The 27,784-nt window shown below is 51.1% G+C and overlaps 2 protein-coding genes across 4 annotated transcripts in view; both read left to right on the top strand.

The window, feature by feature from the left end:
* LOC139268002 (pancreatic alpha-amylase-like) overlaps positions 1-3,453 on the top strand; it is a 29,278-nt gene extending 25,825 nt beyond the window's left edge. The window contains exons 7-10 of the mRNA XM_070885966.1: positions 798-897; positions 2,084-2,205; positions 2,298-2,423; positions 3,264-3,453. Coding sequence (XP_070742067.1) covers positions 798-897; positions 2,084-2,205; positions 2,298-2,423; positions 3,264-3,453 — 538 coding nt within the window. The remainder of the gene's footprint in view (positions 1-797; positions 898-2,083; positions 2,206-2,297; positions 2,424-3,263) is intronic.
* Positions 3,454-6,927: 3,474 nt separating this feature from the next.
* erich3 (glutamate-rich 3) overlaps positions 6,928-27,784 on the top strand; it is a 51,299-nt gene continuing 30,442 nt past the window's right edge. For all 3 annotated transcript variants that reach the window (XM_070886481.1, XM_070886480.1, XM_070886478.1), the window contains exons 1-2: positions 6,928-7,124; positions 26,040-26,133. In XM_070886481.1, coding sequence (XP_070742582.1) covers positions 7,105-7,124; positions 26,040-26,133 — 114 coding nt within the window. In that variant the 5' untranslated portion in view covers positions 6,928-7,104. The remainder of the gene's footprint in view (positions 7,125-26,039; positions 26,134-27,784) is intronic.

The raw sequence follows: 27,784 nt of genomic DNA, 5'->3' as shown, positions 1-27,784 counted from the left end.
GCCTGGGCAATCGTGATGGCCTTGCTCAAATCTAGCATCCCCGCTGCCAGTAGCTTACGCAGTATCACCTCGTGGTTGATGCCGATTACAAAGAAGTTTGCAGCATGTCTCCCAGCGTGTTTTCGAACTTTCAAAGTCCAGCTAAACGTCTTCGGTCGGCAACGAATTCCGACACATCTTGGCCCTCAGAACGAACGTGCGTGTAGAATCGATATCGTGAGTTGATGATGCCTTCTTCTGGTTTGATATGGTCACGTACCAGAGCACACAATTCCTCATAGTCCTTGTCCGTTGGACTTGCAGGCGAGAGAAGATTCTTTGTGGGTCCTTAGATTTTCGGACCGCAAACCATGAGGAAGACCGTCCTGCGCCTAACTCCATTTTGTTGGCCATGAAGTACTGGTCCAGGTGAGCTACAAAATCTGCCCAGTCCTCTCCCTCCACAAATCCCTCCAGAATTCCAATTGTGCTAATTTTTGCATTCGTAGGTTCTTAATTTACCTCGTCGCCAAACGTCACGTATGTAATAACTCGAAAGACTGAATTCTGTAAACTAACACAGGTACAAACCTGGCTCTGCTTTATTCGGGCCCAAAGTGAATACATTACATGATTGCTTGCCTTTTATACCTGGGCCGCACACGTGTGTACAACCCAATGACTTCCGACAGTCACGCCACCTGGTGGCTAGTAACACCAAGCATACATACATGACACATACGGTGGCCCCTCAGCCTGTTGGGCTTTTCCTGATCGTTCGAACCGCTCAGTTCCGCTCTCATTACGACTCTCCACAGGCTCTATAAAATGGCGGCTGCGTTCATGCTCGCTCACCCGTACGGCCTGACCCGCGTGATGTCCAGCTTCCGCTGGGATCGCCACTTCGTCAATGGGAAGGTAAGTCGGACTTCACACTGCATGAACTACTTATAAATCTATCACTAATGAGCAAGATCCATTGGTCGTAAAGCATCGGGCGTGTTCAACATCGAATGTACAGCTCAGAAACAGGCCATTCGGCCCCACTGCTCAGTGCTGGTGTATATTCTCCACACCAGCCTCTGCCCACCCTGTTCTCACTGGGAGAGAGAAGGTTGGGAGGTGCCCTGATTGATGTTTTCAGCATTCTAAAGGGCCTGGATAATGTGGCCCGTGACCAGCTGTCTCACCGTGTCCACAACAGGAGACACAGAGGGCACGCCTTGAACTTAAAGGGCAAATTCTAAACTAATCTGGGCAAGCAATATTTCAGTGAGCGAGTTGTCAATCTATGGAACAGGCTCCCTAGGGAGACGGTGGGCGCAGTTAGTACTGATTCATTCAAAGGTGAATGAGATCGATTTCCCCCAGAAAAGACCACTTTGTGCCGCAGTAATGGAGTAATTTGGGACGTGCCGTGTGGTGAGTGTAGGGAGCTCGGGAGGAACAGGGGACTTTGGGCCTCTGGTTCCCAAAGCTCTCCCCCACTGGGGGACTCCTCGCCTCGTGCTGGGTCTGTTTTAGACTCATTGATGGAGATCGATCACTGGGATTGGTCAATAACCCCATTATCGGTGGAGCATGTGACTACCACGATGGCAGAATTGGAGGGAGCGCCGCACTGTCGGAGGGGCAGTACTGAGGGAGCGCCGCACTGTCAGAGGGGCAGTACTAAGGGAGGGCTGCACTTTCATAGGGGCAGTACTGAGGGAGGGCCGCACTGTCAGAGGGGCAGTACTGAGGGAGCGCCGCACTGTTGGAGGGGTAGTACTGAGGGAGCGCTGCACTGTTGGAGGGACAGTACTGAGGGAATGCTGCACTGTCAGAGGGGCAGTACTGAGGGAGCGCTGCACTGTCGGAGGGGCAGTACTGAGGGAGTGCTGCACTGTCGGAGGATTTGCAGGGCTACGGTGAAAAACCAGGGAGAGTGGGAATAATTGCATCGCTCTTTCACAGAGCCGGCACAGGCACGATGGGCCGAATGGCCTCTCCTCATCCCATTTCTGACATTCTACATTGGCTCTGCCGCAATTTCCGAAGGGCTCGGAACAGCTGTGAGCACAGGAGGATTGTCGCTCTCTGACCCCTGTTCTCTTTCTCAAAGGACGTCAATGATTGGATGGGACCACCGAGCAATGATGATGGATCCACTAAGAAGGTGAGCCTCAATCCGGACACGACCTGTGGCAACGGCTGGGTCTGTGAGCACCGGTGGCATCAGATCAGGTTAGTCCGTCCTGGTTACATTCCAGCAAGCGTGACCTCGCTGCAAGCTCGATGGCGACGTCCAAACCTGGTAACCTGTGCCTTGCTTGCAGGAACATGGTCATCTTTCGCAACGTGGTGAATGGGGAGCCCCTCGCCAACTGGTGGGACAATGGAAGCAATCAGATCGCATTCGGACGTGGAACGAGAGGCTTCATTGCTATCAACAACGACGACTGGTGAGTGCACCTGTACAAGAGACATACAAGGTAACTCAGTCGGGACTGAATGCACACACATACATAGCGCAGGTTGGTCCTGTGCTCTCCGGAGTTTAGAAGAATGAGACACATCATTTACACATATAGGGTTCTGAGGGGGATTGACAGGGTAGATGCTGAGAGGTTGTTTCCCCCGGGACTGGAGAGTCTAGAACCAGGGGTCACACAATCTCAGGATGAGGGATTGGCCACTTAAGACTGAGACGAGGTTGTCATATGAAGAAAGGTTGAGCAGGTTGGGCCTATACTCATTGGAGTTTCGAAGAATGAGAGGTGATCTTATTGAAACGTGTAAGATACTGAGGGGGCTCGACAGGGTAGATGCAGAGAGGATGTTTCCCCTCGTGGGGGAATCTAGAACTAGGGGGCATAGTGTCAGAATAAGGGGTCGCCCATTTAAAACAGAAATGAGGAGGAATTTCTTCTTTCAGAGGGTCGTGAATCGTTGGAATTCTTTACCCCAGAGAGCTGTGGAGGTTGGGTCATTGAATATATTTAAGGTGGAGACAGACAGAGTTTTGAATGATAACGGAGTGAAGGGTTATGGGGAGCGGGCAGGGAAGTGGAGTTGAGGCCAAGATCAAATCAGCCCCATGATCTTATTGAATGGCGGAGCAGGCTCGAGGGGCCGTATGGCCTACTCCTGCTCCTAAGGTTATTTTGTTCTTATATGTAGCAGCAATACACACTCGGCTGTTGCTGAACTGCAAGCCACTCAGTAGTGTCTACTCAGTTTTGTAAGCCAGCGATGATCAGACTCTGCAAGTGGTCTGTAATTTGGTTTCTGCTCCACTGCAGGAATATGAACGTTACTTTACAGACGGGACTCCCAGCTGGGATGTACTGCGACGTTATCTCGGGACAGAAGGAAGGCGATCACTGCACAGGGCTGCGGGTCTCTGTCACTGCAGACGGCCAGGCATTGTTCCACATCAACAACACTGCCGACGATCCCACGCTGGCCATTCACCTCGACACTAAACTGTAACAGCCAGCGCCTAATAAAAGGACGGTGGAGGCAAATCTGTGTCTGCTCTTTTCTGATCAAGATCTAACTAGGGGAAATTTACAATTGGATATTTGCTGGAATAACAACATGCCTTTGTCAGCCATTGAATTTGTAATACAGATTGAGGGTGAGGAAGTTGTGTCAGAAACGAGCGTACTATGCTTAAACAAAGGGGACTACAGTGGGATGAGGGCAGAGTTGGCTCAAGTAGACTGGGAACACAGACTAAACGGTGGCACAATTGAGGAACAGTGGAGGACTTTAAAGGAGCTCTTTCATGGTGCTCAACAAAAATATATTCCAGTGAAAGAGAAGGGCGGTAAGAGAAGGGGTAACCAGCCGTGGATAACCAAGGAAATAAAGGAGAGTATCAAATTAAAAACCAATGCGTATAAGGTGGCCAAGGTTAATGGGAAACTAGAAGATTGGGAAAATTTTAAACGACAGCAAGAATGATTAAGAAAGCAATAAAGAAAGGAAAGATAGATTACGAAAGTAAACTTGCGCAAAACATAAAAACAGATAGTAAAAGCTTTTACCGATATATAAAACGGAAAGGAGTGACTAAAGTAAATGTTGGTTTCTTAGAAGATGAGAAGGGGGATTTAATAATGGGAAATGTGGAAATGGCTGAGACCTTAAACAATTATTTTGCTTTGGTCTTCACAGTGGAAGACACAAAAACCATGCCAAAAATTGCTGGTCACGGGAATGTGGGAAGGGAGGACCTTGAGACAATCACTATCACTAGGGAGGTAGTGCTGGACATGCTAATGGGACTCAAGGTAGACAAGTCCCCTGATCCTGATGAAATGCATCCCAGGGTATTAAAAGAGATGGCGGAAGTTATAGTAGATGCATTCGTTATAATCTACCAAAATTCTCTGGACTCTGGGGAGGTACCAGCGGATTGGAAAGCAGCTAATGTAACGCCTATGTTTAAAAAAGGGGGCAGACAAAAGGCAGGTAACTATAGGCTGGTTAGTTTAACATCTGTAGTGGGGAAAATGCTTGAAGCTATCATTAAGGAAGAAATAGCGGGACATCTAGATAGGAATAGTGCAATCAAGCAGGCGCAACATGGATTCATGAAGGGGAAATCATGTTTAACTAATTTACTGGAATTCTTTGAGGATATAACGAGCTTGGTGGATAGAGGTGTACCGATGGATGTGGTGTATTTAGATTTCCAAAAGGCATTCGATAAGGTGTCACACAAAAGGTTACTGCAGAAGATAATGGTACGTGGAGTCAGAGGAAATATATTAGCATGGATCGAGAATTGGCTGGCGAACAGAAAGCAGAGAGTCGGGATAAATGGGTCCTTTTCGGGTTGGAAATCGGTGGTTAGTGGTGTGCCACAGGGATCGGTGCTGGGACCACAACTGTTTACAATATACATACATGACTTGGAAGAGGGGACAGAGTGTAGTGTAACAAAATTTGCAGATGACACAAAGATTAGTGGGAAAGCGGGTTATGTAGAGGACACAGAGAGGCTGCAATGAGATTTAGATAGGTTAAGCGAATGGGCTAAGATTTGGCAGATGGAATACAATGTCGGAAAATGTGAGGTTATCCACCTTGGGAAAAAAAACAGTAAAAGGGAATATTATTTGAATGGGGAGAAATTACAACATGCTGCGGTGCAGAGGGACCTGGGGGTCCTTGTGCATGAATCCCAAAAAGTTAGTTTGCAGGTGCAGCAGGTAATCAGGAAGGCGAATGGAATGTTGGCTTTCATTGCGAGAGGGATGGAGTACAAAAGCAGGGAGGTCCTGCTGCAACTGTACAGGGTATTGGTGAGGCCGCACCTGGAGTACTGCGTGCAGTTTTGGTCACCTTATTTAAGGAAGGATATACTAGCTTTGGAGGGGGTACAGAGACGATTCACTAGGCTGATTCCGGAGAGAAGAGGGTTACCTTATGATGATAGATTGAGTAGACTGGGTCTTTACTCGTTGGAGTTCAGAAGGATGAAGGGTGATCTTATAGAAACATTTAAAATAATGAAAGGGATGGACAAGATAGAGGCAGAGAGGTTGTTTCCACTGGTCGGGGAGACTAGAACTAGGGGGCACAGCCTCAAAATACAGGGGAGCCAATTTAAAACCGAGTTGAGAAGGAATTTCTTCTCCCAGAGGGTTGTGAATCTGTGGAATTCTCTGCCCAAGGAAGCAGTTGAGGCTAACTCATTGAATGTATTCAAGTCACAGATAGATATATTTTTAACCAATAAGGGAATTAAGGGTTACGGGGAGCGGGCGGGTAAGTGGAGCTGAGTCCACGGCCAGATCAGCCATGATCTTGTTGAATGGCGGAGCAGGCTCGAGGGGCCAGATGGCCTACTCCTGTTCCTAATTCTTATGTTCTTATGTTCTCCCTCTCCCATTCATCCCTCCCCTGTCTCTCTCCCTCCCTCCCTCTCTCTGTCACTCCCTCTCCCCCTCTCCCCCCTCCCTCACTCTCCCACCTCCCTCTCTCTCCCCCCCCTCTCTCTCCCTCTCCCTCCCTCTCTTTTTCTCTCTCTCTCGCTCTACCCCCCCTCTCTCTCTCGCTCTCTCCCTCTCCCTGTACCCACTCTCTCTCCCTCTACCCATCTCTCTCTCCCTCTACCCATCTCTCTCTCTCTCTCCCCCTCTACCCCCTCTCTCTCTCTCTCCCCCTCTCCCTGTACCCCCTCTCTCTCCCTCTACCCATCTCTTTCTCCCTCTACCCCCCTCTCTCTTTCCCCCTCTCTCCCTGTACCCCCTCTCTCTCCCTCTCTCTACCCCCCCTCTCTTTCTCTCTCTCCCTCCCTCTACCCCCTCTCTCTCTCCCTCCCTCTACCCCCTCTCTCTCTCCCTCCCTCTACCCCCTCTCTCTCTCCCTCCCTCTACCCCCTCTCTCTCTCTCTCCCTCTACCCCCCTCTCTCTCTCCCCCTCCCGCGCTCTACCCCCCCTCTCTCTCTCTCTCTCTCCCCCTCTCTCCGTACCTCCTCTCTCTCTCTCCCTCTACCCATCTCTCTCTCCCTCTACCCATCTCTCTCTCCCCTCCCTCTCTCCCCCTCTACCCCCTCTCTCTCCCCCTCTACTCCCTCTCTTTCCCCCTCTCTTTCCCCCTCTCTTTCTCTCTCCCCCTCTACCCCCTCTCTTTCTCTCTCTCTCTCTCCCTCCCCCTCTACCCTCTCTCCCCCTCTCTCTCCCTCTACCCCCCTCTCTCTCTCTCTCTCTCTCTCTCGCTCTCTACCCCCCTCCCTCCCTCCCTCCTACCTCCTCTCTCTCTCCCCTCTCTCTCATTCTCTCTATCCGCAGATATCTTTTCCTGTGCAGCAGCTCGAGGGACCAATAGAAAGTGAGAGGGGGCGGGGCGTGAGTGCTGTTGTGACGCTGATTGGTTGGAACCGAGATGCACGTGACCCCCTCTTGTTGCAGGGAAGTAGCCCCGCCCCCTTCCCCCTGGTAACAGGGCGCGCGGAGTCCGTGACAGCTAGAGCTCGGAGCCCGTCCCGTGTCCCGGCACCGACACCGTCACCGTCACCGGCCGTGACAGGGAGAGCCCGGCCCGGCCCGGCCCGGCCCCGCCCCGCCCCGCGCAACCCCGGCCCCAGGCCCCAGCACCGCCACAGCAAGGGGCAAGAGCCGCTGACAATGAGCCACACACACCCCGGGTAAGTCACTGCCGGGGACTGAGGGAGAGGGACCGGGAAATGGGAGAGATGGAGGGAGAGGGACCGGGAAATGGGAGAGATGGAGGGAGAGGGACAGGGAAATGGGAGAGATGGAGGGAGAGGGACTGGGAAATGGGAGAGATGGAGGGAGAGGGACAGGGGAAATGGGAGAGATGGAGGGAGAGGGACAGGGGAAATGGGAGAGATGGAGGGAGAGGGACAGGGGAAATGGGAGAGATGGAGGGAGAGGGACAGGGGAAATGGGAGAGATGAAGGGAGAGGGACAGGGGAAATGGGAGAGATGGAGGGAGAGGGACAGGGGAAATGGGAGGGAGAGGGACCGGGAAATGGGAGAGATGGAGGGAGAGGGACTGGGAAATGGGAGAGATGGAGGGAGAGGGACAGGGGAAATGGGAGAGATGGAGGGAGAGGGACAGGGGAAATGGGAGGGAGAGGGACCGGGAAATGGGAGAGATGGAGGGAGAGGGACTGGGAAATGGGAGAGATGGAGGGAGAGGGACCGAGGAAATGGGAGAGATGGAGGGAGAGGGACAGGGGAAATGGGAGAGATGGAGGGAGAGGGACTGAGGAAATGGGAGAGATGGAGGGAGAGGGACAGGGGAAATGGGAGGGAGAGGGACAGGGGAAATGGGAGGGAGAGGGACCGGGAAATGGGAGGGAGAGGGACTGGGAAATGGGAGAGATGAAGGGAGAGGGACAGGGGAAATGGGAGAGATGGAGGGAGAGGGACAGGGGAAATGGGAGAGATGGAGGGAGAGGGACAGGTGAAATGGGAGGGAGAGGGACCGGGAAATGGGAGAGATGGAGGGAGAGGGACCGGGAAATGGGAGAGATGGAGGGAGAGGGACCGGGAAATGGGAGAGATGGAGGGAGAGGGACCGGGAAATGGGAGAGATGGAGGGAGAGGGACCGGGAAATGGGAGAGATGGAGGGAGAGGGACCGGGAAATGGGAGAGATGGAGGGAGAGGGACAGGGAAATGGGAGAGATGGAGGGAGAGGGACTGGGAAATGGGAGAGATGGAGGGAGAGGGACAGGGGAAATGGGAGAGATGGAGGGAGAGGGACAGGGGAAATGGGAGAGATGAAGGGAGAGGGACAGGGGAAATGGGAGAGATGGAGGGAGAGGGACAGGGGAAATGGGAGGGAGAGGGACCGGGAAATGGGAGAGATGGAGGGAGAGGGACTGGGAAATGGGAGAGATGGAGGGAGAGGGACAGGGGAAATGGGAGAGATGGAGGGAGAGGGACAGGGGAAATGGGAGGGAGAGGGACCGGGAAATGGGAGAGATGGAGGGAGAGGGACTGGGAAATGGGAGAGATGGAGGGAGAGGGACCGAGGAAATGGGAGAGATGGAGGGAGAGGGACAGGGGAAATGGGAGAGATGGAGGGAGAGGGACTGAGGAAATGGGAGAGATGGAGGGAGAGGGACAGGGGAAATGGGAGGGAGAGGGACCGGGAAATGGGAGGGAGAGGGACTGGGAAATGGGAGAGATGAAGGGAGAGGGACAGGGGAAATGGGAGAGATGGAGGGAGAGGGACAGGGGAAATGGGAGAGATGGAGGGAGAGGGACAGGTGAAATGGGAGGGAGAGGGACCGGGAAATGGGAGAGATGGAGGGAGAGGGACTGGAAAATGGGAGAGATGGAGGGAGAGGGACTGGGAAATGGGAGAGATGGAGGGAGAGGGACAGGGGAAATGGGAGAGATGGAGGGAGAGGGACAGGGGAAATGGGAGAGATGAAGGGAGAGGGACAGGGGAAATGGGAGAGATGGAGGGAGAGGGACAGGGGAAATGGGAGGGAGAGGGACCGGGAAATGGGAGAGATGGAGGGAGAGGGAATGGGAAATGGGAGAGATGGAGGGAGAGGGATCGAGGAAATGGGAGAGATGGAGGGAGAGGGACAGGGGAAATGGGAGAGATGGAGGGAGAGGGACAGGGGAAATGGGAGAGATGGAGGGAGAGGGACAGGGGAAATGGGAGAGATGGAGGGAGAGGGACCGAGGAAATGGGAGAGATGGAGGGAGAGGGACAGGGGAAATGGGAGGGAGAGGGACCGGGAAATGGGAGGGAGAGGGACTGGGAAATGGGAGAGATGGAGGGAGAGGGACCGGGAAATGGAAGAGATGGAGAGAGAGGGACTGGGAAATGGGAGAGATGGAGGGAGAGGGACAGGGGAAATGGGAGAGATGGAGGGAGAGGGACAGGGGAAATGGGAGGGAGAGGGACCGGGAAATGGGAGAGATGGAGGGAGAGGGACCGGGAAATGGGAGAGATGGAGGGAGAGGGACTGGGAAATGGGAGAGATGGAGGGAGAGGGACAGGGGAAATGGGAGAGATGGAGGGAGAGGGACAGGGGAAATGGGAGGGAGAGGGACCGGGAAATGGGAGAGATGGAGGGAGAGGGACTGGGAAATGGGAGAGGGACCGAGGAAATGGGAGAGATGAAGGGAGAGGGACAGGGGAAATGGGAGAGATGGAGGGAGAGGGACCGAGGAAATGGGAGAGATGGAGGGAGAGGGACAGGGGAAATGGGAGAGATGGAGGGAGAGGGACAGGGGAAATGGGAGGGAGAGGGACCGGGAAATGGGAGAGATGGAGGGAGAGGGACCGGGAAATGGGAGAGATGGAGGGACAGGGGACATGGGAGAGATGGAGGGAGAGGGACCGGGAAATGGGAGAGATGGAGGGAGAGGGACTGGGAAATGGGAGAGATGGAGGGAGAGGGACCGGGAAATGGGAGAGATGGAGGGAGAGGGACCAGGAAATGGGAGAGATGGAGGGAGAGGGACAGGGGAAATGGGAGAGATGGAGGGAGAGGGACCGAGGAAATGGGAGAGATGAAGGGAGAGGGACAGGGGAAATGGGAGAGATGGAGGGAGAGGGACTGGGAAATGGGAGAGATGAAGGGAGAGGGACAGGGGAAATGGGAGAGATGGAGGGAGAGGGACAGGGGAAATGGGAGGGAGAGGGACCGGGAAATGGGAGAGATGGAGGGAGAGGGACCGGGAAATGGGAGAGATGGAGGGAGAGGGACAGGGGAAATGGAGAGATGAAGGGAGAGGGACAGGGGAAATGGGAGAGATGGAGGGAGAGGGACAGGGGAAATGGGAGAGATGGAGGGAGAGGGACAGGGGAAATGGAGAGATGGAGGGAGAGGGACTGGGAAATGGGAGAGATGGAGGGAGAGGGACAGGGGAAATGGGAGAGATGGAGGGAGAGGGACAGGGGAAATGGGAGGGAGAGGGACCGGGAAATGGGAGAGATGAAGGGAGAGGGACAGGGGAAATGGGAGAGATGGAGGGAGAGGGACTGAGGAAATGGGAGAGATGGAGGGAGAGGGACAGGGGAAATGGGAGGGAGAGGGACCGGGAAATGGGAGGGAGAGGGACCGGGAAATGGGAGAGATGAAGGGAGAAGGACAGGGGAAATGGGAGAGATGGAGGGAGAGGGACAGGGGAAATGGGAGGGAGAGGGACCTGGAAATGGGAGAGATGGAGGGATTGGGACCGGGAAATGGGAGAGATGGAGGGAGAGGGACTGGGAAATGGGAGAGATGGAGGGAGAGGGACAGGGGAAATGGGAGAGATGAAGGGAGAGGGACAGGGGAAATGGGAGGGAGAGGGACCGGGAAATGGGAGAGATGGAGGGAGAGGGACTGGGAAATGGGAGAGATGGAGAGAGAGGGACAGGGGAAATGGGAGAGATGGAGGGAGAGGGACAGGGGAAATGGGAGGGAGAGGGACAGGGGAATTGGGAGGGAGAGGGACAGGGGAAATGGGAGGGAGAGGGACCGGGAAATGGGAGAGATGGAGGGAGAGGGACTGGGAAATGGGAGAGATGAAGGGAGAGGGACAGGGGAAATGGGAGAGATGGAGGGAGAGGGACCGAGGAAATCGGAGAGATGGAGGGAGAGGGACAGGGGAAATGGGAGGGAGAGGGACCGGGAAATGGGAGAGATGGAGGGAGAGGGACAGGGGAAATGGGAGAGATGGAGGGAGAGGGACCGGGAAATGGGAGAGATGGAGGGAGAGGGACAGGGGAAATGGGAGAGATGGAGGGAGAGGGACAGGGGATATGGGAGAGATGGAGGGACAGGGGAAATGGGAGAGATGGAGGGAGAGGGACCGGGAAATGAGAGAGAGAGAGAGAGAGAGAGAGAGAGAGAGTAATTGAGGAAAGGGGGGAAGAGAGAACCAGAAAAGGGGAGTGAGAGTGACCGATAGCGAGAAAGGAAGAGACAAGGAGAATAACGTGAAATGGAGAGTAACAAATGGTGAGTAAATGAGACAGCCAACAGGCGTGGGGCAAGGGAGGAACGGGACAGACATGGAGACGGGGACCGATGGGTGCATTTCCCCCCTGCTTCACTCAGATGTTTGTGTGATACTCGGGCTCTGTACGTGACTGGTGTGTACAGGATGGGCAGATCCTGTCGGAGACCCTGTCAGCATATAGGAACAGGAGGAGGCCATTCAGCCCCTCCAGCCCGCTCCACCTGTCAGATGGAGGCTGGTCTGGACCTCATCTCCACTGGCCCGCCATTGCTCCATATCCCTCCATACCCTTACCCGACAAAAACCATTCCAGCTCCGTCTGGAAAGCTCCAATTGACTCCCACCGCCCTTTGTGTGAAGAAGTGCTCCCTGACATCACCCCTGAATGGCCTGGCTCTAATATTAAGGTGATGGCCCCTTGTTCTGGACTCCCCACACCAGAGGAAACGGTTTCTCTTTGACTGGCCTGTCGAAACCTTTTCACCATCTTACACACCTTGATCAGCTCACCCTTCAACTGTGTAAATGCACGGGAACACGAGCCCAGTCTGTATGGACTGCCCTCATAATCAAACCCTTTCAGCCCCGGTATCATTCTCGCCCATCTGCGCTCGCCCCTCCAAGGCCCACATATCCTCCCTGAGGTTCCCTTTGGACTGCGCCAAAGTGTCAGCCGAGATTATGGGTGCTCCAGTCCTGGGGAGGGACTTCAACTCAAACCTTCTCTCCAGTATAGATACTCTTTGGCATGCAAAGGGGTGGAAGATATGTTACAGTTTATATCAAGCTCTGGTCAGACCCCATGTGGACACTGCATCCCGTTCTGGGCACTGCCCCTCAGCGGGGGTATATCGGCCTCGGAGGGGGTGAGCGCAGACTCACCAGAATGATAGCGGGGCTAAAGGGGTTAAATGAGGACAGGTTGCCTAGACTGGGCTTGTAGTGCCTTGAGTAAGGGGTGATGCAATTTAAGTTGATTAAAGAGATTTGATGGGGTCGATTGAGAGAAACAATTTCCTCTGGTGGGGGCCGTAACCTGCGAGAGAGGGATGGATGGAGAGTAACATTAGAGCCAGGCCGTTCAGTGGGTGATGTCAGGGAGCACTTCTTCACACAAAGGGCAGTGGGAGTCTGGAACTCTCCCCCCCCCCCCCCAAAAGAAATGTCAAAACTGAGATGAATAGATTTTCGTTAGTTAAGGGTTACGAAACCGAGGCGTGCTGATGGAGTTAGGTCACAGATCAGCCACGATCTCATTGAATGGCGAAACAGGCTCGAGGGGCTGAATGGCCACCTCCTGTTCCGATGTTGCTAACATTCTAATCCGAGAGTTTGAAGAGGTACAGTCAGTGCTTGTCTTAACCCTCCCAGCTTACTTGCTCGACTTAAAATTCAGGAACGGTATAAGTGGAAATAATCTTGAAACAAATCATTTTATCATCGGCTTTTCGAGCTATTATTAATGCTTTGATACAAGTCACGAATTGATACTGCAATGTTATACCCTGACATAATTGGCTGTTCCCCTGGCAACAAGATAATGTAGCGGTGGATCCGATTGGTTGTCAGTTCTCACTGACTCATCAAATATAAGTGTGGCACTGGCTGCATTCTGTACCTGGGCAATGACCTGCTCTGGTCCCTATACTGAGCCTGCCATGCAATTTTGCTCAAGGCATTGACGTTGGCATTCCTTGCAAATGACCGCGCAAAGCACCAGACAACAACTTGCATTTATATAGCGCCTTTAACATAGTAAAACTTCCCAAGGAGCTTCACTGGAGCGTTATCAAAACAAAATTTTGACACCGAGCCACAGAAGGAGATATTGGGACAGGAGACCAAAAGCTTGGTCAAAGAGGTCGGTTTTAAGGAGCACCTTAAAAGAGGAAAGCGAGGTAGAGAGGTTTAGGGAGGGAATTCCAGAGCTTGGGGCCCAGACAACAGAAGGCACGGCCACCAATGGTAGAGCGATTAAAATTGGAGGGCAGAATTAGAGGAGCGCAGAGATGTCAGGGGGGTGTAGGGTGGGAGGAGGTTTAGAGATAGGGGGGGAGGGGGTTACAGAGATAGGGAGGGGTGTAGGGGGTTACAGGGATAGGGAGGGGTGTAGGGGGGAAGGGGTTACAGGGATAGGGAGGGGTGTAGGGGGTTACAGGGATAGGGAGGGGTGTAGGGGGAGGGAGGGGGTTACAGGGATAGCGAGGGGTGTAGGGTGGGAGGAGGTTACAGGGATAGGGAGGGGTGTAGGGTGGGAGGGGGTTACAGGGATATGGAGGGGTGTAGGGTTGGAGGGGGTTACAGGGATAGGGAGGGGTGTAGGGGGTTACAGGAATAGGGACGGGTGTAGGGGGTTACAGGGATAGGGAGGGGTGTAGGGGGAGGGAGGGGGTTACAGGGATAGGGAGGGGTGTAGGGTGGAAGGGGGTTACAGGGATAGGGAGGGGTAAGGGGAGGAGGGGGTTACAGGGACAGGGAGGGGTGTTGGGGGGAGGGGGTTACAGGGAGGGGGGGAGGGGGTTACAGGGATAGGGAGGGGGGAGGGGGTTACAGGGATAGGGAGGGGTGTAGGGGGTTACAGGGATCGGGAGAGGTGTGGGGGGGAGGGGGGTAAAGGGATAGGGAGGGGTGTAGGGGGGGAGGGGGTTACAGGGATAGGGAGGGGTGTAGGGGGAGGGAGGGGGTTACAGCGATAGGGAGGGGTGTAGGGTGGCAGGGGGTTACAGAGATGGGGAGGGTGTAGGATGGGAGGAGGTTATAGAGATAGGGAGGGGTGGAGGGGGTTACAGAGATAGGGAGGGGTGTAGGGTGGGAGGGGGTTACAGAGATAGGGAGGGGTGTAGGGTGGGAGGGGGTTACAGAGATAGGGAGGGGTGTAGGGGGGGAGGGGGTTACAGAGATGGGGGGGGGGGGGAGGGGGTTACAGAGATAGGGAGGGGTGTAGGGTGGGAGGGGGTTACAGGGATAGGGAGGGGTGTAGGGGGGGGAGGGGGTTACAGAGATAGGGAGGGGTGGAGGGTGGGAGGGTGTTGCAGGGATAGGGAGGAGTGTAGGGTGGGAATGGGTTACAGAGGTAGGGAGGCGTGTAGGGTGGGAGGAGGTTACAGGGGTAGGGTGGGAGGGGGTTACAGGGATAGGGAGGGGTTTTGGGGAGAGGGGGTTACAGGGATGGGAGGGGGTTAGAGATAGGGAGGGGAGAGGACATGGAGGGATTTGAAAACGAGGATGAGAATTTTAGTCTCGAGGCATTGTCTGTTGCCTCCGTGTCAGCTTTGGGCTCAGCAATCACTTTGATATGGTCTCGAGATTTCACTCTGACCAGCGAACCTGTTACGCAATGCCTGGTCTCGAGGATGAGACATCAAATATCAGTTATCTCAGTCAAGGAAAGAAAGGATTTCTGTGGTGCCTCTTAAAGACCTCAGGATGTCCCTAATTTTGTTTTTCAATCAATGAAGTGTAGTCGCTGTTGTAATGTGGGAAACACAGCAGACAATTTGCGCACAGCAAGCTTCCACAAACAGCGATGTGATAATGATCATATAATCTGTTTTTTTTAGTGATGTTGACTGATGGATAACTATTGGCCAGGACACCAGGGAGACCACCTGCTCTTCAAATAGCGGGAGCTTTAACACCCAGCTGAGAGAGCAGACGGGGCCTCGCTTTAACGTCTCAACCGAGAGACAGCACCCCGACAGTGCGGCACTCCCTCAGTACTGCCCCTCCGACAGTGCAGCGCTCCCTCAGTACTGCCCCTCTGACAGTGTGGCGCTCCCTCAGTACTGCCCTTCTGACAGTGCAGCCCCGCAAATATCAACACACTCCCTTGGTACCCCTGTACATAGTGACACACTCCCGAGTGTCCTCTGTAAATAGTAACATACTCTCGATGAAGACTCTTTCAAGACTGAGTTCGATAGATTTTTGTTGGGTAAGGGATATCCAGGATTTTAAAAAAAATTGTTGATGGGATGTGGGCATCGCTGGTAAGGCCGGCATTTATTGCCCATCCCTAGTTGCCCCTTGAGAAGGTGGTGGTGAGCCGCCGCCTTGAACCGCTGCAGTCCGTGTGGTGAAGGTGCTCCCACAGTGCTGTTAGGGAGGGAGTTCCAGGATTGTGACCCAGTGACGATGAAGGAACGGCCGATATATTTCCAAGTCAGGATGGTGTGTGACTGGGAGGGGAACGTGGAGGTGGTGGTGTTCCCATGCGCCTGCTGCCCTTGTCCTTCTAGGTGGTAGAGGTCGTGGGTTTGGGAGGTGCTGCCGAAGAAGCCTTGGCGAGTTGCTGCAGTGCATCTTGTAGATGGTACACACTGCAGCCACGGTGCGCCGGTGGTGGAGGGAGTGAATGTTGAAGGTGGTGGATGGGGTGTTGATCAAGTGGCTGCTTTGTCCTGGATGGTGTCGAGCTTCTCGAGTGTTGTTGGAGCTACACTCATCCAGGCAAGTGGAGAGTATTCCATCACACTCCTGACTTGTGCCTTGTAGATGGTGGGGAGGCTTTGGGGAGTCAGGAGGTGAGCCACTCGCTGCAGAATACCCAGCCTCTGACCTGCTCTTGTTGCCACAGTATTTATGTGGCTGGTCCGATTAAGTTTCTGGTCAATGGTGACCCCCAGGATGTTGATGGTGGGGGATTTGGCAATGGTAATACCGTTGAATGTCAAGTGGTGGTGGTTAGACTCTCGCCTGTTGGAGATGATCATTGCCTGGCACTTGTGTGGTGTGAATGTTACTTGCCACTGATCAGCCCAAGCCTGAATGTTGTCCAGGTCTTGCTGCATGCGGGCACGGACTGCTCCATTATCTGAGGAGTTGTGAATGGAACTGAACACTGTGCAGTCATCAGCGAACATCCCCACTTCTGACCTTATGATGGAGAGAAGGTCATTGATGAAGCAGATGAAGATGGTTGGGTCTAGGACACTGCCCTGAGGAACTCCTGCAGCGATGTCCTGGGGCTGTGATGATTGACCTTCAACCACCACAACCATCTTCCTTTGTGCTGGGTATGACTCCAGCCAGTGGAGAGTTTTCCCCTGATTCCCATTGACTTTATTTTTGTTCGGGCTCCTTGATGCCACACTCGGTCAAATGCTGCCTTGATGTCAAGGGCAGTCACTCTCACCTCACCTCTGGAATTCAGCTCTTTTGTCCATGTTTGGACCAAGGCTGTAATGAGGTCTGGAGCCGAGTGGTCCTGGCAGAACCCAAACTGGGCATCAGTGAGCAGGTTATTGGTGAGTAAGTGCTGCTTAATAGCACTGTCAACAACACCTTCCATCAGTAGAACAAAGATGGGTAAATGGACATGACGTGCAGATCAGCCATGGTCTGAATGAATGGTGGAACAATCTCAAGGGGCTAAATGGCTTATTCCTACAGGAGGAGGCCATTCTCTCCCCTCGAGTCTGTTCTGCCATTCAATGAGATTATGGATGATCTGCGACCTAACTCCATATACCCAGATAGAAGTGTTTCCTAATTTCACTCCTGAAAGGTCTGGCTCTAATTTTTAAACTATGCCCCCTAGCCCTAGACTCCCCAACCAGCGAGAATAGCTTCTCTCTAACTACCCTCTCTGTTCCCCTTAATATCTTAAACTTCGATCAGATCATCCCTTAACCGTCTAAATTCTAGGGAATACAACCCTAATTTGTGCAATCTCTCCCCGTAACTTAACTCTTGAAGTCTGGATATCATTCTGGTAAACCTACGCTGCACTCCCTCCAAGGCCAATATATCCTCCCTAAGGTGTGATGCCCAGAACGGCTCACAGTGCTCCAGCTGTGGTCTAACCAGGGCTTTGTACAGCTGCAGCATAACTTCCTACCCCCTTGTATTCAGTCCTCTAGATATAATGGCCAGCATCCCATTAGCTGTTTTGATTGTTTTCTGCACCTGTGCAAAGGTTTATGTGTAACCTTTAGGGCTGCTGACCGAGGGCCGGCGTGAACACGATGGGCCGGAATGGCCTCCTGCGCTGTAAATCTCTGACATTTTAATGATCCATGTAACTTAGACTGCCACTGTTTTTAGAAAGTATCCTGTTCTATCCTTTTTGGGTCCAAAGTGGATGATCTCACATTTTCTTACCTTGAATCCACTTGCCACCGTTTTGCCCAGTCACTTAATCTGTCGATTATTCCTGTGTAATTTTATGCTTTCAGCACTGCAAGTCTACACTGAACCGTTATCAAATAATTCCCACTGTGAGCAATCAAACAATCAATGCACAGGAGTCTTGGTTACAATGTTATGATGACAAATATTTGTTGGATAATCTTTGTACCCAACATGAGAGTGGCTATTTCCCTGACATAGATGGAATGGAATATCAATAAAAAGGAGGCAAATAAAGCAGGAAACTATTGAGCAGTTAGCCTAACATCTGTCGTTGAGAAAATGTTGGAGTCCATTATTAAGGAAGCAGTAGCAGGACATTGGGAAAAGCATATTACAATCAAACAGAGTCAGCATGGTGTTATGAAAGGGAAATCATGTTTGACAAATTTGCTGGAGTTCTTTGAGGATGTAACGAGCAGGGTGGATAAGGGGGAACCAATGGATGTGGTGTATTTGGATTTCCAGAAGGCATTTGACAAGGTGCCACATAAAAGGTTACTGCACAAGATAAAAGTTCACGGGGTTGAGGGTAATATATTAACGTGGGTAGAGGATTGGCTAAAGCCAAACAGAAAACTGAGAGTCTGGATAAATGGGTCATTTTCCGGTTGGCAAACAGTGACTAGTAGGGTGCCGCAGGGATCGGTGCTGGGTCTTCAACTATTTACAATCTATATTAATGACTTGGATGAAGGGACCGAGTGTAATGCAGCCAAGTTTGCTGATTATACAATGATGGGTGGGAAAGCAAATTGTGAGGAGGACACAAGAAATCTGCAAAAGGACATAGACAGATTAAGTGAGTGGGCAAAAATTTGGCAGATGGTATGGGAAAGTGTGAGGTCATGCACTTTGGCAGAAAAAATAGAAAAGCAAATTATAATTTAAATGGAGAAAAATTGCAAAGTGCTGCTGTACAGAGGGACCTGGGGGTCCTTGTGCATGAAACACAAAGTTTGTATACTGGTACAGCAAATGATCTGGAAGGCAAATGGAATGTTGGCCTTTATTGCAAGGGGGATAGAGTATAAAAGCAGGGAAGTCCTGCTACAACTGTACAGGGTATTAGTGAGGCCACACCTAGAGTACTGCGTACAGTTTTGGTCTCCGTATTTAAGGAAGGATATACTTGCATTGGAGGCTGTTCAGAGAAGGTTCATTTGGTTGATTCCAGGGATGAGGGGATTGACTTATGAAGAAAGGTTGAGTGGGTTGAGCCTATATTCATTGGAGTTCAGAAGAATGAGAGGTGATCTTATTGAAACATATAAGATAATGAGGGTGCTCGACAAGGTGGATGCAGAGAGGATATTTCCATTCATAGGGGAAACTAAAACTAGGGGACATGGTCTCAGAATAAGGGGCCGCCCATTTAAAACTGAGATGAGGAGGAATTTCTTCTGAGGGTTGTAAGTCTGTGGAATTCTCTGCCCCAGAGAGCTGTGGAGGCTGGGTCATTGAATATATTTAAGGCGGAGATAGACAGTTTTTTGAGCGATTAAGGGAGTAAAAGATTATGGGGAGCGGGCAGGGAAGTGGAGCTGAGTCCATGATCAGATCAGTTATGATTTTATTAAATGGCAGAGCAGGCTCGAGGGGCCAGGTGGCCTATTTCTTATGTTCTTAGAGAAACATCCTCCATGACTCCAAGGGACATATAGGGTAAGATAAAGAAAAAAAGGGAAGCTTATGACAGATACTGAGAACTCAACACTGCAGAAACTCTAGAGGAGTATAAGAAGTGCAGGGGTGCAATTATAAAAGATATCAGGAAAGCAATGAGAGAGCATGAAAGAATGTTGGCAAATAAGATCAGGGAAAACCCAAAGATGTTTTATAAATACATTAAGAGAAAGAGTGGGGCCTATTAGAGACCATAAAGGAAATCTGTGTGTGGAGGCAGAAGACTTTGGTATGATTCTTAATGAATACTGTGCATCTGTTTTCACAAAAGAGAGGGGCGATGCAGACTTTGCAATGAGGAAGGAGGAGTGTGAAATATTAGACGAGGTAACCATAGTGAGAGAGGAAGTATTAAGGGGCTTAGCAGCTTTGAAAGTAGATAAATCCCCAGGCCCGGATGAAATGGATCCCAGGCTGTCAAGAGAAGCAAAAGAAGAAATTGCAGAGGCTCTGACCATCATTTTCCAGTCCTCTCTGGCTACAGGTGTGGTGCCAGAGGACTGGAGGACTGCTAATGTGGTACCCTTGTTTAAAAAGGGAGGCAGGGATAGACCGAGTAATTACAGACCATTCAGTCTAACCTCTGGTGGGAAAATTATTGGAAAATATTCTGAGTGACAGGATAAATCTTCATTTGGAAAGACATGGATTAATCAGGGGCAGTCAGCATGGATTTGTCAAGGGAAGGTCGTGTCTGACTAACTTGATTGAATTTTTCGAGGAGGTAACGAGGAAGGTTGATGAGGGCAGTGCATATGATGTAGTGTATATGGATTTTAGTAAAGCTTTTGATGAGGTCCCACATGACAGACTGGTCACGAAAATAAAAGCCCATGGGATCCAGGGCAAAGTGGCAAGTTGGATCCAAAATTGGCTCGGAGGCAGGAAGCAAAGGGTAATGGTTGATGGGTATTTTTGTGACTGGAAGGCTGTATACAGTGGGGTTGCGCAGGGCTCAGTGCTGGGTCCCTTGCTTTTTGTGGTATATAATCAATGACTTGGATGTTGGTATGATTAAGAAGTTTGCAGATGATACTAAAATCGGGCGTGTGGTTGATAATGAAGAAAGCTGTGGACTGCAGGAAGATATCAATGAACTGGTCAGGTGGGCAGAACAGTGGCAAATGGAATTCAATCCGGATAAGTGTGAGGTAATGCATTTCGGGGGGTCTAACAAGGCAAGGAATTACACATTAAATGGTACAACACTGAAAAGTATAGAGAAACAAAGGGACCTTGGAGTGCAGGTCCACAGATCCCTGAAGGTAGCAGGCCAGGTAGATAAGGTGGTTAAGAAGGCATATGGAATACTTGTCTTTATTAGTCGAGGTATTGAATACAAGAGCAAGGAGGTTATGCTTGAACTGCATAAATCACTGGTTAGTCTACAGCTGGAGTACTGCGTGCAGTTCTGGTCACCACATTACAGGAAAGATGTGATTGCACTGGAAAAGGTGCAGAGGAGATTTACAAGAATGTTCTGGAGAATTTTGGCAATAAGGAAGGATTGGAGATGCTGGGTCTGTTTTCTTTGGAACAGAGGAGGCTGAGGGGAGACTTGATTGAGGTGTATAAAATTATGAGGGCCCTGGATAGAGTGGATAGGAAGGACCTGTTTCCCTTGGCAGAGGGGTCAACAACCAGGGGGCATAGATTTAAAGTAATTGGGGGAGGTTTAGAGGGCAGTTGAGGGGAAATGTCTTCACCCAGAGGGTGGTGGGGGTCTGGAACTCACTGCCTGAAAGGGTGGTAGAGGCAGAAACCCTCACCACATTTAAAAAGTACTTGGATGTGCACTTGAAGTGCCGTAACCTACAGGGCTACGGACCTAGAGCTGGAAAGTGGGATTAGGCTGGGTAGCTCTTGGTCGGCCGGCACGGACACGATGGGCCGAATGGCCTCCGTCCGTGCTGTACATTTCTATGGTTCTATGATTGTGTTTTGATTGTCACCTTTTTCAGATATTGGCTCCTCTGGCCCAGTAGGGATTCTTGGGCTGATTTCATATTTCGATGTTGCTACAGCGTTCAATTTAGGCCACAAAGGGTTCACTACCAGAAAAACACAAGCTGTCTGTGGATTGTCTATTAGCTTATAAATAGAATGACTGCATTTATAGGAACATCGGAACAGGAGGAGGCCATTTAGCCTGTTCTGCCATTCAATGAGATCATGGGCTGATCTGTGACCTAACTCCATATACCCGCCTTTGGCCCATATCCCTTAATACCTTTGGTTAACACAAAGCTATCGCTCTCAGATTTGACATTAAGAATTGATCCAGCATCAATTGCCATTTGCGGAAGAGAGTTCAAAACTTCTACCACCTTTGTGTGTAGAAGTGTTTCCTAATTTCACTCCTGAAAGGCCTGGCTCTAATTTTTACATTTTGCCCCTAGTCCGAGACTCCTCGACCAGTGGAAATAGTTACTCTCTCTCTACCCTATCCTGAAAACTTCCATCAGATCACACCTTAACCTTCTAAATTCCAGGGAATACAACCCTCGTTTGTGTAATCTCTCCTCGTTGCTTAACCCTTGGAGTCCGGGTATCATTCTGGTAAACCCACACTGTGCTCCCTCCACGGTCAATATACCCTCCCTAAGGTGTGGTGCCCAGAACGGCTCACAGTGCTCCAGGTGTGGTCTAACCAGGGCTTTGTACAGCTGCAGCATAACCTCTACCCCCTGGTGTTCCAGTCCTCGAGATATAAAGGCCAGCATCCCAATAGCTTTTTGATTATTTCTATAAGCGCCTTTCACGACCACCGGACATCCCAAAGCACTTCACAGCCAATGGAGTACCTTTTTGAAGTGTCGTCACTGTTGTAATGTGGGAAATGCAGCAGCCGGTTTGCGCACAGCAAGCTCCCATAACAGTGGCTACACTTCGCGAAGTGCGTAATTGGTTTCGAAAAGCTTTGGGGTGTGAAACGTTGAGCAGGTTAGGCCTAAACTCTGGGGTTTAGAAGAATGAAAGGCGATCTTATAGAAATGTATAAGATTCTGAGGGGGCTCGACTGGATAGATGCAGAGAGGATGTTTCCCCTCGGGGGGGGGGGGGGGGGAAATCTAGAACTAAGGGGGACATAGCTTCAGAAGAAGGGGATGAGGAAGAATTTCTTCTCTCAGAGGGTTGTAAATCTGTGGAATTCTCTGCCCCAGGGAGCTGTGGAGGCTGGGGCATTAAATATATTTAAGGCGGAGATAGACAGATTTTTGAATGATAAGGGAGTCAAGGGTCATGGGGAGCGGGCAGGGAAGTGGAGTTGAGGCCAAGATCAGATCAGCCATGATCTTATTAAATGCCGGAGTGGGCTTAATGGGCCGTATGGCCTATTCCTGCTCCTAATTCTTATGTTCTTGTGTTATGTCCTGAGGTCATGTATAAATGCAAGTACTGTCTTTATCTTCTCTCGCATACATTCATGTAAATTGTCCAGTGGGAAATCCATGAATGTGCGCATTCCACTGTGCAAAAATGAGTATGTCCTTGGCCGCAGTTACCTGTATGAATAAGGAAATGCTACAGCTTAGAAAAAGAATTCCCTGTGCCAGCACAGATGCACACGACCTGTCACTGGGTTATACATGGGCTGGCAAATGCAGAGCTGCTAATGTGGCCAGGTACCTCATTAAAAGGCCCAGGTGCTGGCTTGTGAAAGGCTCAGTGGTTAAGAGTGTGAGGTTGTGAGGTTCTCGGGGAACTGTTGCCCAATTAGGCAGTTAATTAAAAAACAAATCGTTAATTAAAATTCTGAACCAAATTATTATCCATCTCTTTCTGTTATTTTTGCATCACTGCTTAGTTGGAGTCATTCTTTCCCCCATTGGGACAGGAGGAGGCCGTTCAGCCCCTCGAGTCTATATTCAGTGAAATCGTGGCTGATCTCAGTCTTAACTCCATCGCCCCTTCTTGGTTCCGTAACCCTTAATACCCTGACCAACCAGAAATCTTTCAATCTCAGTTTTGGAACTATCAATTGATCTTCAGCCCCAACAGCTTTCCGTGGGAGAGAGTTCCAGATTCCCACTGCCCTTTGTATGAAGAGGTGATTCCTGACATCACCCCCGAACGGCCTGGCTCAAATTTTAAGGTTCTGGAGATTTTAGGTATAAGGCCTAAACCAGAATTTGAAGCTGCACTGAGGGAGGGGCGGCACTGAGGGAGTGCCGCACTGCCGGAGGGGCAGTACTGAGGGGGGGGCGGCACTGAGGGAGCGCCGCACTGTCAGAGGTGCTGTCTTTCGGATGAGCTATTTAAACCGAAGCCTCATCTGCCCCCTCGTGTGGACTATTTTAAAGAAAAGCAGGGGAGTTATCCCCAGTGTTCAATATTTATCCCTCAACCAACATGACTAAAAACAGAATATCTGGTTATTATCACATTACTATTTGTGGAAGCTTGCATTGTGCAAATTGGTTGCCGTGTTTCCTACATTACAACAGCGACTATGCTTCAAAACGTCCTTCATTGGCTGTTAAGCGCTTTCAGCCGTACTGAGGTGGTGAAAGGCGCTATCTAAATGCAAGTCTTTCTTCACCAGAATTGACTGTGTTCATTAAAACCTGCTATTATTTAACACGGCTTGTTTTCAAATCCCTCCATGGCCTGGCCGCTCCCTATTTCTCTAATCCCTCCCCCCCCCGAGATCTCTGCACTCCTCCAATGCTGACCTCTTGCGCATCCGCATTTTTAATCGCTCCACCATCGGTGGCCGTGCCTTCAGCTGCCTGGGCCCCAAGCTCTGGAACTCCCTCCCTAAACCTCTCCGCCCCTCCACCACTTCCTCCTCCTTTAAGACCAAATCTCTCATTCTTCTAAACTCCAGAGAGTGTAGACCCAATCTACTCAATCTCTCCTCATAAGGCAGCCCTTTCATCCCAGGAGTCAGTCTGGTGAACCTTCACCTCTAAAACAAGCACATCCTTCCTTGGATAAGGAGACCAAAAATATGCGCAGTACTCCAGGTGTGGTCTTACCAAGGCCCTGTACCATTGTCGTACGACTTCCTTACTCTTGAGCTCCAACCCCCTTTACAATAAAGGCCAAAGTGCCATTTCCTTTTCCAATTGGCTTGCTGTACCTGCATGTTAACTTTGTGATTGATGTACAAGGACATCCAATCCCTCTGAACACCAACACTTACTCATCTCTCTCCTTTGTAAAAATATTCTGCTTTTCCATTCTTCTGAGCAAAGTGGATATCTTCTCCTTTGCCTCAGCCTCTGGCTACGTTAACGGCATAATGTCATTATTTTTGTACCCTTTTGGTTAAATAACATTTAAATGAGATTAAACGGGACTTGGTGCGAGTTGGGATATGGGCAGCAGAGTTTTGGACGAGCTCAAGTTGATGGAGGGTAGAAGTCGTAGAAATATGTGGCACAGAAGGAGGCCATTCGACCCATTGTGTCTGTCGGCTGTTACAGGAGAGTGTTGGAATAGTAGAGTCGATAATTACAATAATACAACATTGAAGTTATTGTTGGGTGATATTAGTGCATGGGCCTTAAGGTGTCCATTCAACTTCTCTCCCTCTACTGTCTTAACCCGGGCATTTACCTGTTTAAAATAAACAGCAACAACAACTTTTATTTATATAACGCCTTTAACGTAGTGAAACGTCCCAAGTTGCTTCACAGGAGTATTATGAGATTAAAAAATTTGACATCGAACCGCATAAATAGAAATTAGCGCAGGTGACCAAAAGCTTGGTCAGAAAGGTAGGTTTTAAGGAGCGTCTTGAAGGAGAGGCAGAGAGGTTTAGGGAGGGAGTTCCAGAGCTTGGGGCCTGGGCAACAGAAGGCACGGCCACCGATGGTGGAGCGATTATAATCAGAGATGCTCAGGAGGGCAGAATTAGAGGAGCTCAGACATCTTGGAGGGTGGGGAGGGGGGGGGGGGTGTGGGTTGTGGGGCTGGAGGAGATTACAGAGCTAGGGAGGGGGTGAGGACCATGGAGGGATTTGAAAACAAGGATGAGAATTTTTAAATTGAGGCATTGCTTAACCGGGAGCCAATGTAGGTCGGCGAGCACAGGGGTTGATGGGTGAGCGGGACTTGGTGCGAGTTAGGACACGGGCAGCCGAGTTTTGGATCAGCTCCAGTTCACGTAGGGTAGAATGTGGGAGGCCGGCCAGGAGTGTGTTGGAATAGTCAAGTCTAGAGATAAAGGCATGGATGAGGGCTCCAGCAGCAGATGAGCTGAGGCAGGGGCGGAGACGTGCGATGTTACGGAGGTGGAACCAGGCGCTTTCAGTTCTGCCGCGTACATGTGACAAAGCCAGCGAACAGCCTGGTTGAGCCTCAGACAGAAGTTGGGGAGAGGGATGGAGTCAGTGGCTGGGGAACGGAGTTTGTGGCGGGGACTGAAGGGCAATGGCTTTGGTCTTCCCAATATTCATAAGAAATAGGAGTAGGCCATTTGGCCCCTCGAGCCTGCTCCGCCATTCAATACGATCATGGCTGATCTGATCATGGGCTCAGCTCCACTTCCCCACCCACTCCCCATACTCCTTTATTCCCTTATTGCTCAAAAATCTGTCTATCTCCACCTTAAATATATTCAATGACCCAGCCTCCACAGCTCTGTGTAAATCTGTGGAATTCTCTGCCCCAATCATCAGAGAAGAAATTTCTCCTCCTCTCAGTCTCCATTGGGAATTTAAATGGATTAATGCCTCCCCGGTGTCGTGGAACAGAGGGCTGTTGTACGAACCAGTTCGACAAGCCATTCGCTGTGGTCCGAATGGGATGCAGGCTGGTTTCAAAGGGTTGACCCGACAATACGTTGTCTTGCAGACCGCTGGCCACCTACAACAGCCTGACGGACAAACACTTGACGGGATATTTCAACAACACCAGGATTCGGAGGCACCTGCAGCGAGTGGGACTGGTAGGTGCCAAATAGTGTCGCGCTCCGCCGATTGGCTCCCGATCCCCGCTGCTCTGCAGTGCCCCAGATTATCAACAACAATAGAAACCGAGGGATGGCTCGATGGCGGAAGACTAAAGTCCATCTCTGTCAGGCAGCACCTGTGGAGAGATGAACCGAGTTCATGTTCCAGGTCAACGACCCCCTTCGTCCAGACCAGCTCCGACGCAGGGTCATCGACCTGAAACGTTGACTCTGTTTCTCTCTCCTCAGATACTGCCCCGCCCCGCTGAGTGTTTCCGGCAGTTTCTGTTTGTATTTCCGATTTCCAGCATCCGCAGTATTTTGCTTTTGTGCCAGGGTCCATCTCGTTCACCTTCTGCCATCGTGGTAGTCACATGCTCCACCGATAATGGGGTTATTGACCAATCCCAGCGATCGATCTCCATCAATGAGTCTAAAACAGACCCAGCACGAGGCGAGGAGTCCCCCAGTGGGGGAGAGCTTTGGGAACCAGAGGCCCAAAGTCCCCTGTTCCTCCCGAGCTCCCTACACTCACCACACGGCACGTCCCAAATTACTCCGTTACTGCGGCACTAAATGGTCTTTTCTGGGGGAAATCGATCTCATTCACCTTTGAATGAATCAATGCTAACTGCGCCCACTGTCTCCCTCGGGAGCCTGTTCCATAGATTGACAACTCGCTCACTGAAATATTGTTTGCCCAGATTAGTTTAGAATTTGCCCTTTAAGTTCAAGGCGTGCCCTCTGCGTCTCCTGTTGTGGACACGGTGAGACAGCTGGTCACGGGCCACATTATCCAGGCCCTTTAGAATGCTGAAAACATCAATCAGGGCACCTCCCAACCTTCTCTCTCCCAGTGAGAACAGGGTGGGCAGAGGCTGGTGTGGAGAATATACACCAGCACTGAGCAGTGGGGCCGAATGGCCTGTTTCTGAGCTGTACATTCGATGTTGAACACGCCCGATGCTTTACGACCAATGGATCTTGCTCATTAGTGATAGATTTATAAGTAGTTCATGCAGTGTGAAGTCCGACTTACCTTCCCATTGACGAAGTGGCGATCCCAGCGGAAGCCGGACATCACGCGGGTCAGGCCGTACGGGTGAGCGAGCATGAACGCAGCCGCCATTTTGTAGAGAGTCGCAATGAGAGCGGAACTGAGCGATTTGAACGATCAGGAAAGGCCCAACAGGCCGCGGGGCGCCCGAACAGAGGCCTTTACAATTCTGAAGGGGTTCGACCGGGTAGAGGTGGAGAAGCATGTGACCACCGGGCAAAGTTTTCCCCTCAATCGAGGGGTGTGGGAAGGTTCGCACGGAGAACATAAGAATGGCGATTGGGGTTGATGTTGGGATGAAGGGGAGGGAACGATGCACTTGATGTTGATTTTGGTCAAGTGGAAAGGCGTCCATTCTCCGAGCTTTAGCCTCCCTCACTGCGAGAAAAGCCGTCGTCTTTACCCAGAGGGGTGAGAATGTGGAACTCGCTGCCACAGGGAGGGGTTGAGGCGAATAGTATCGATGTATTTAAGGGGAAGCTGGATAAACACATGAGGGAGAAGGGAATATGGGGATAGGGTGAGATGGAGAGGGGTGGGAGGGGGCTGGTGTGGAGCATAAACCCCGGCACGGAGCGGTGGGGCATAAAC

The sequence above is a fragment of the Pristiophorus japonicus genome, chromosome 8 (assembly GCF_044704955.1).
Source record: "Pristiophorus japonicus isolate sPriJap1 chromosome 8, sPriJap1.hap1, whole genome shotgun sequence".
Taxonomy (NCBI): domain Eukaryota; kingdom Metazoa; phylum Chordata; class Chondrichthyes; family Pristiophoridae; genus Pristiophorus; species Pristiophorus japonicus.
Note: the sequence above shows the minus strand (reverse complement) of the source record. Positions and strands in the feature narration are given on the sequence as shown.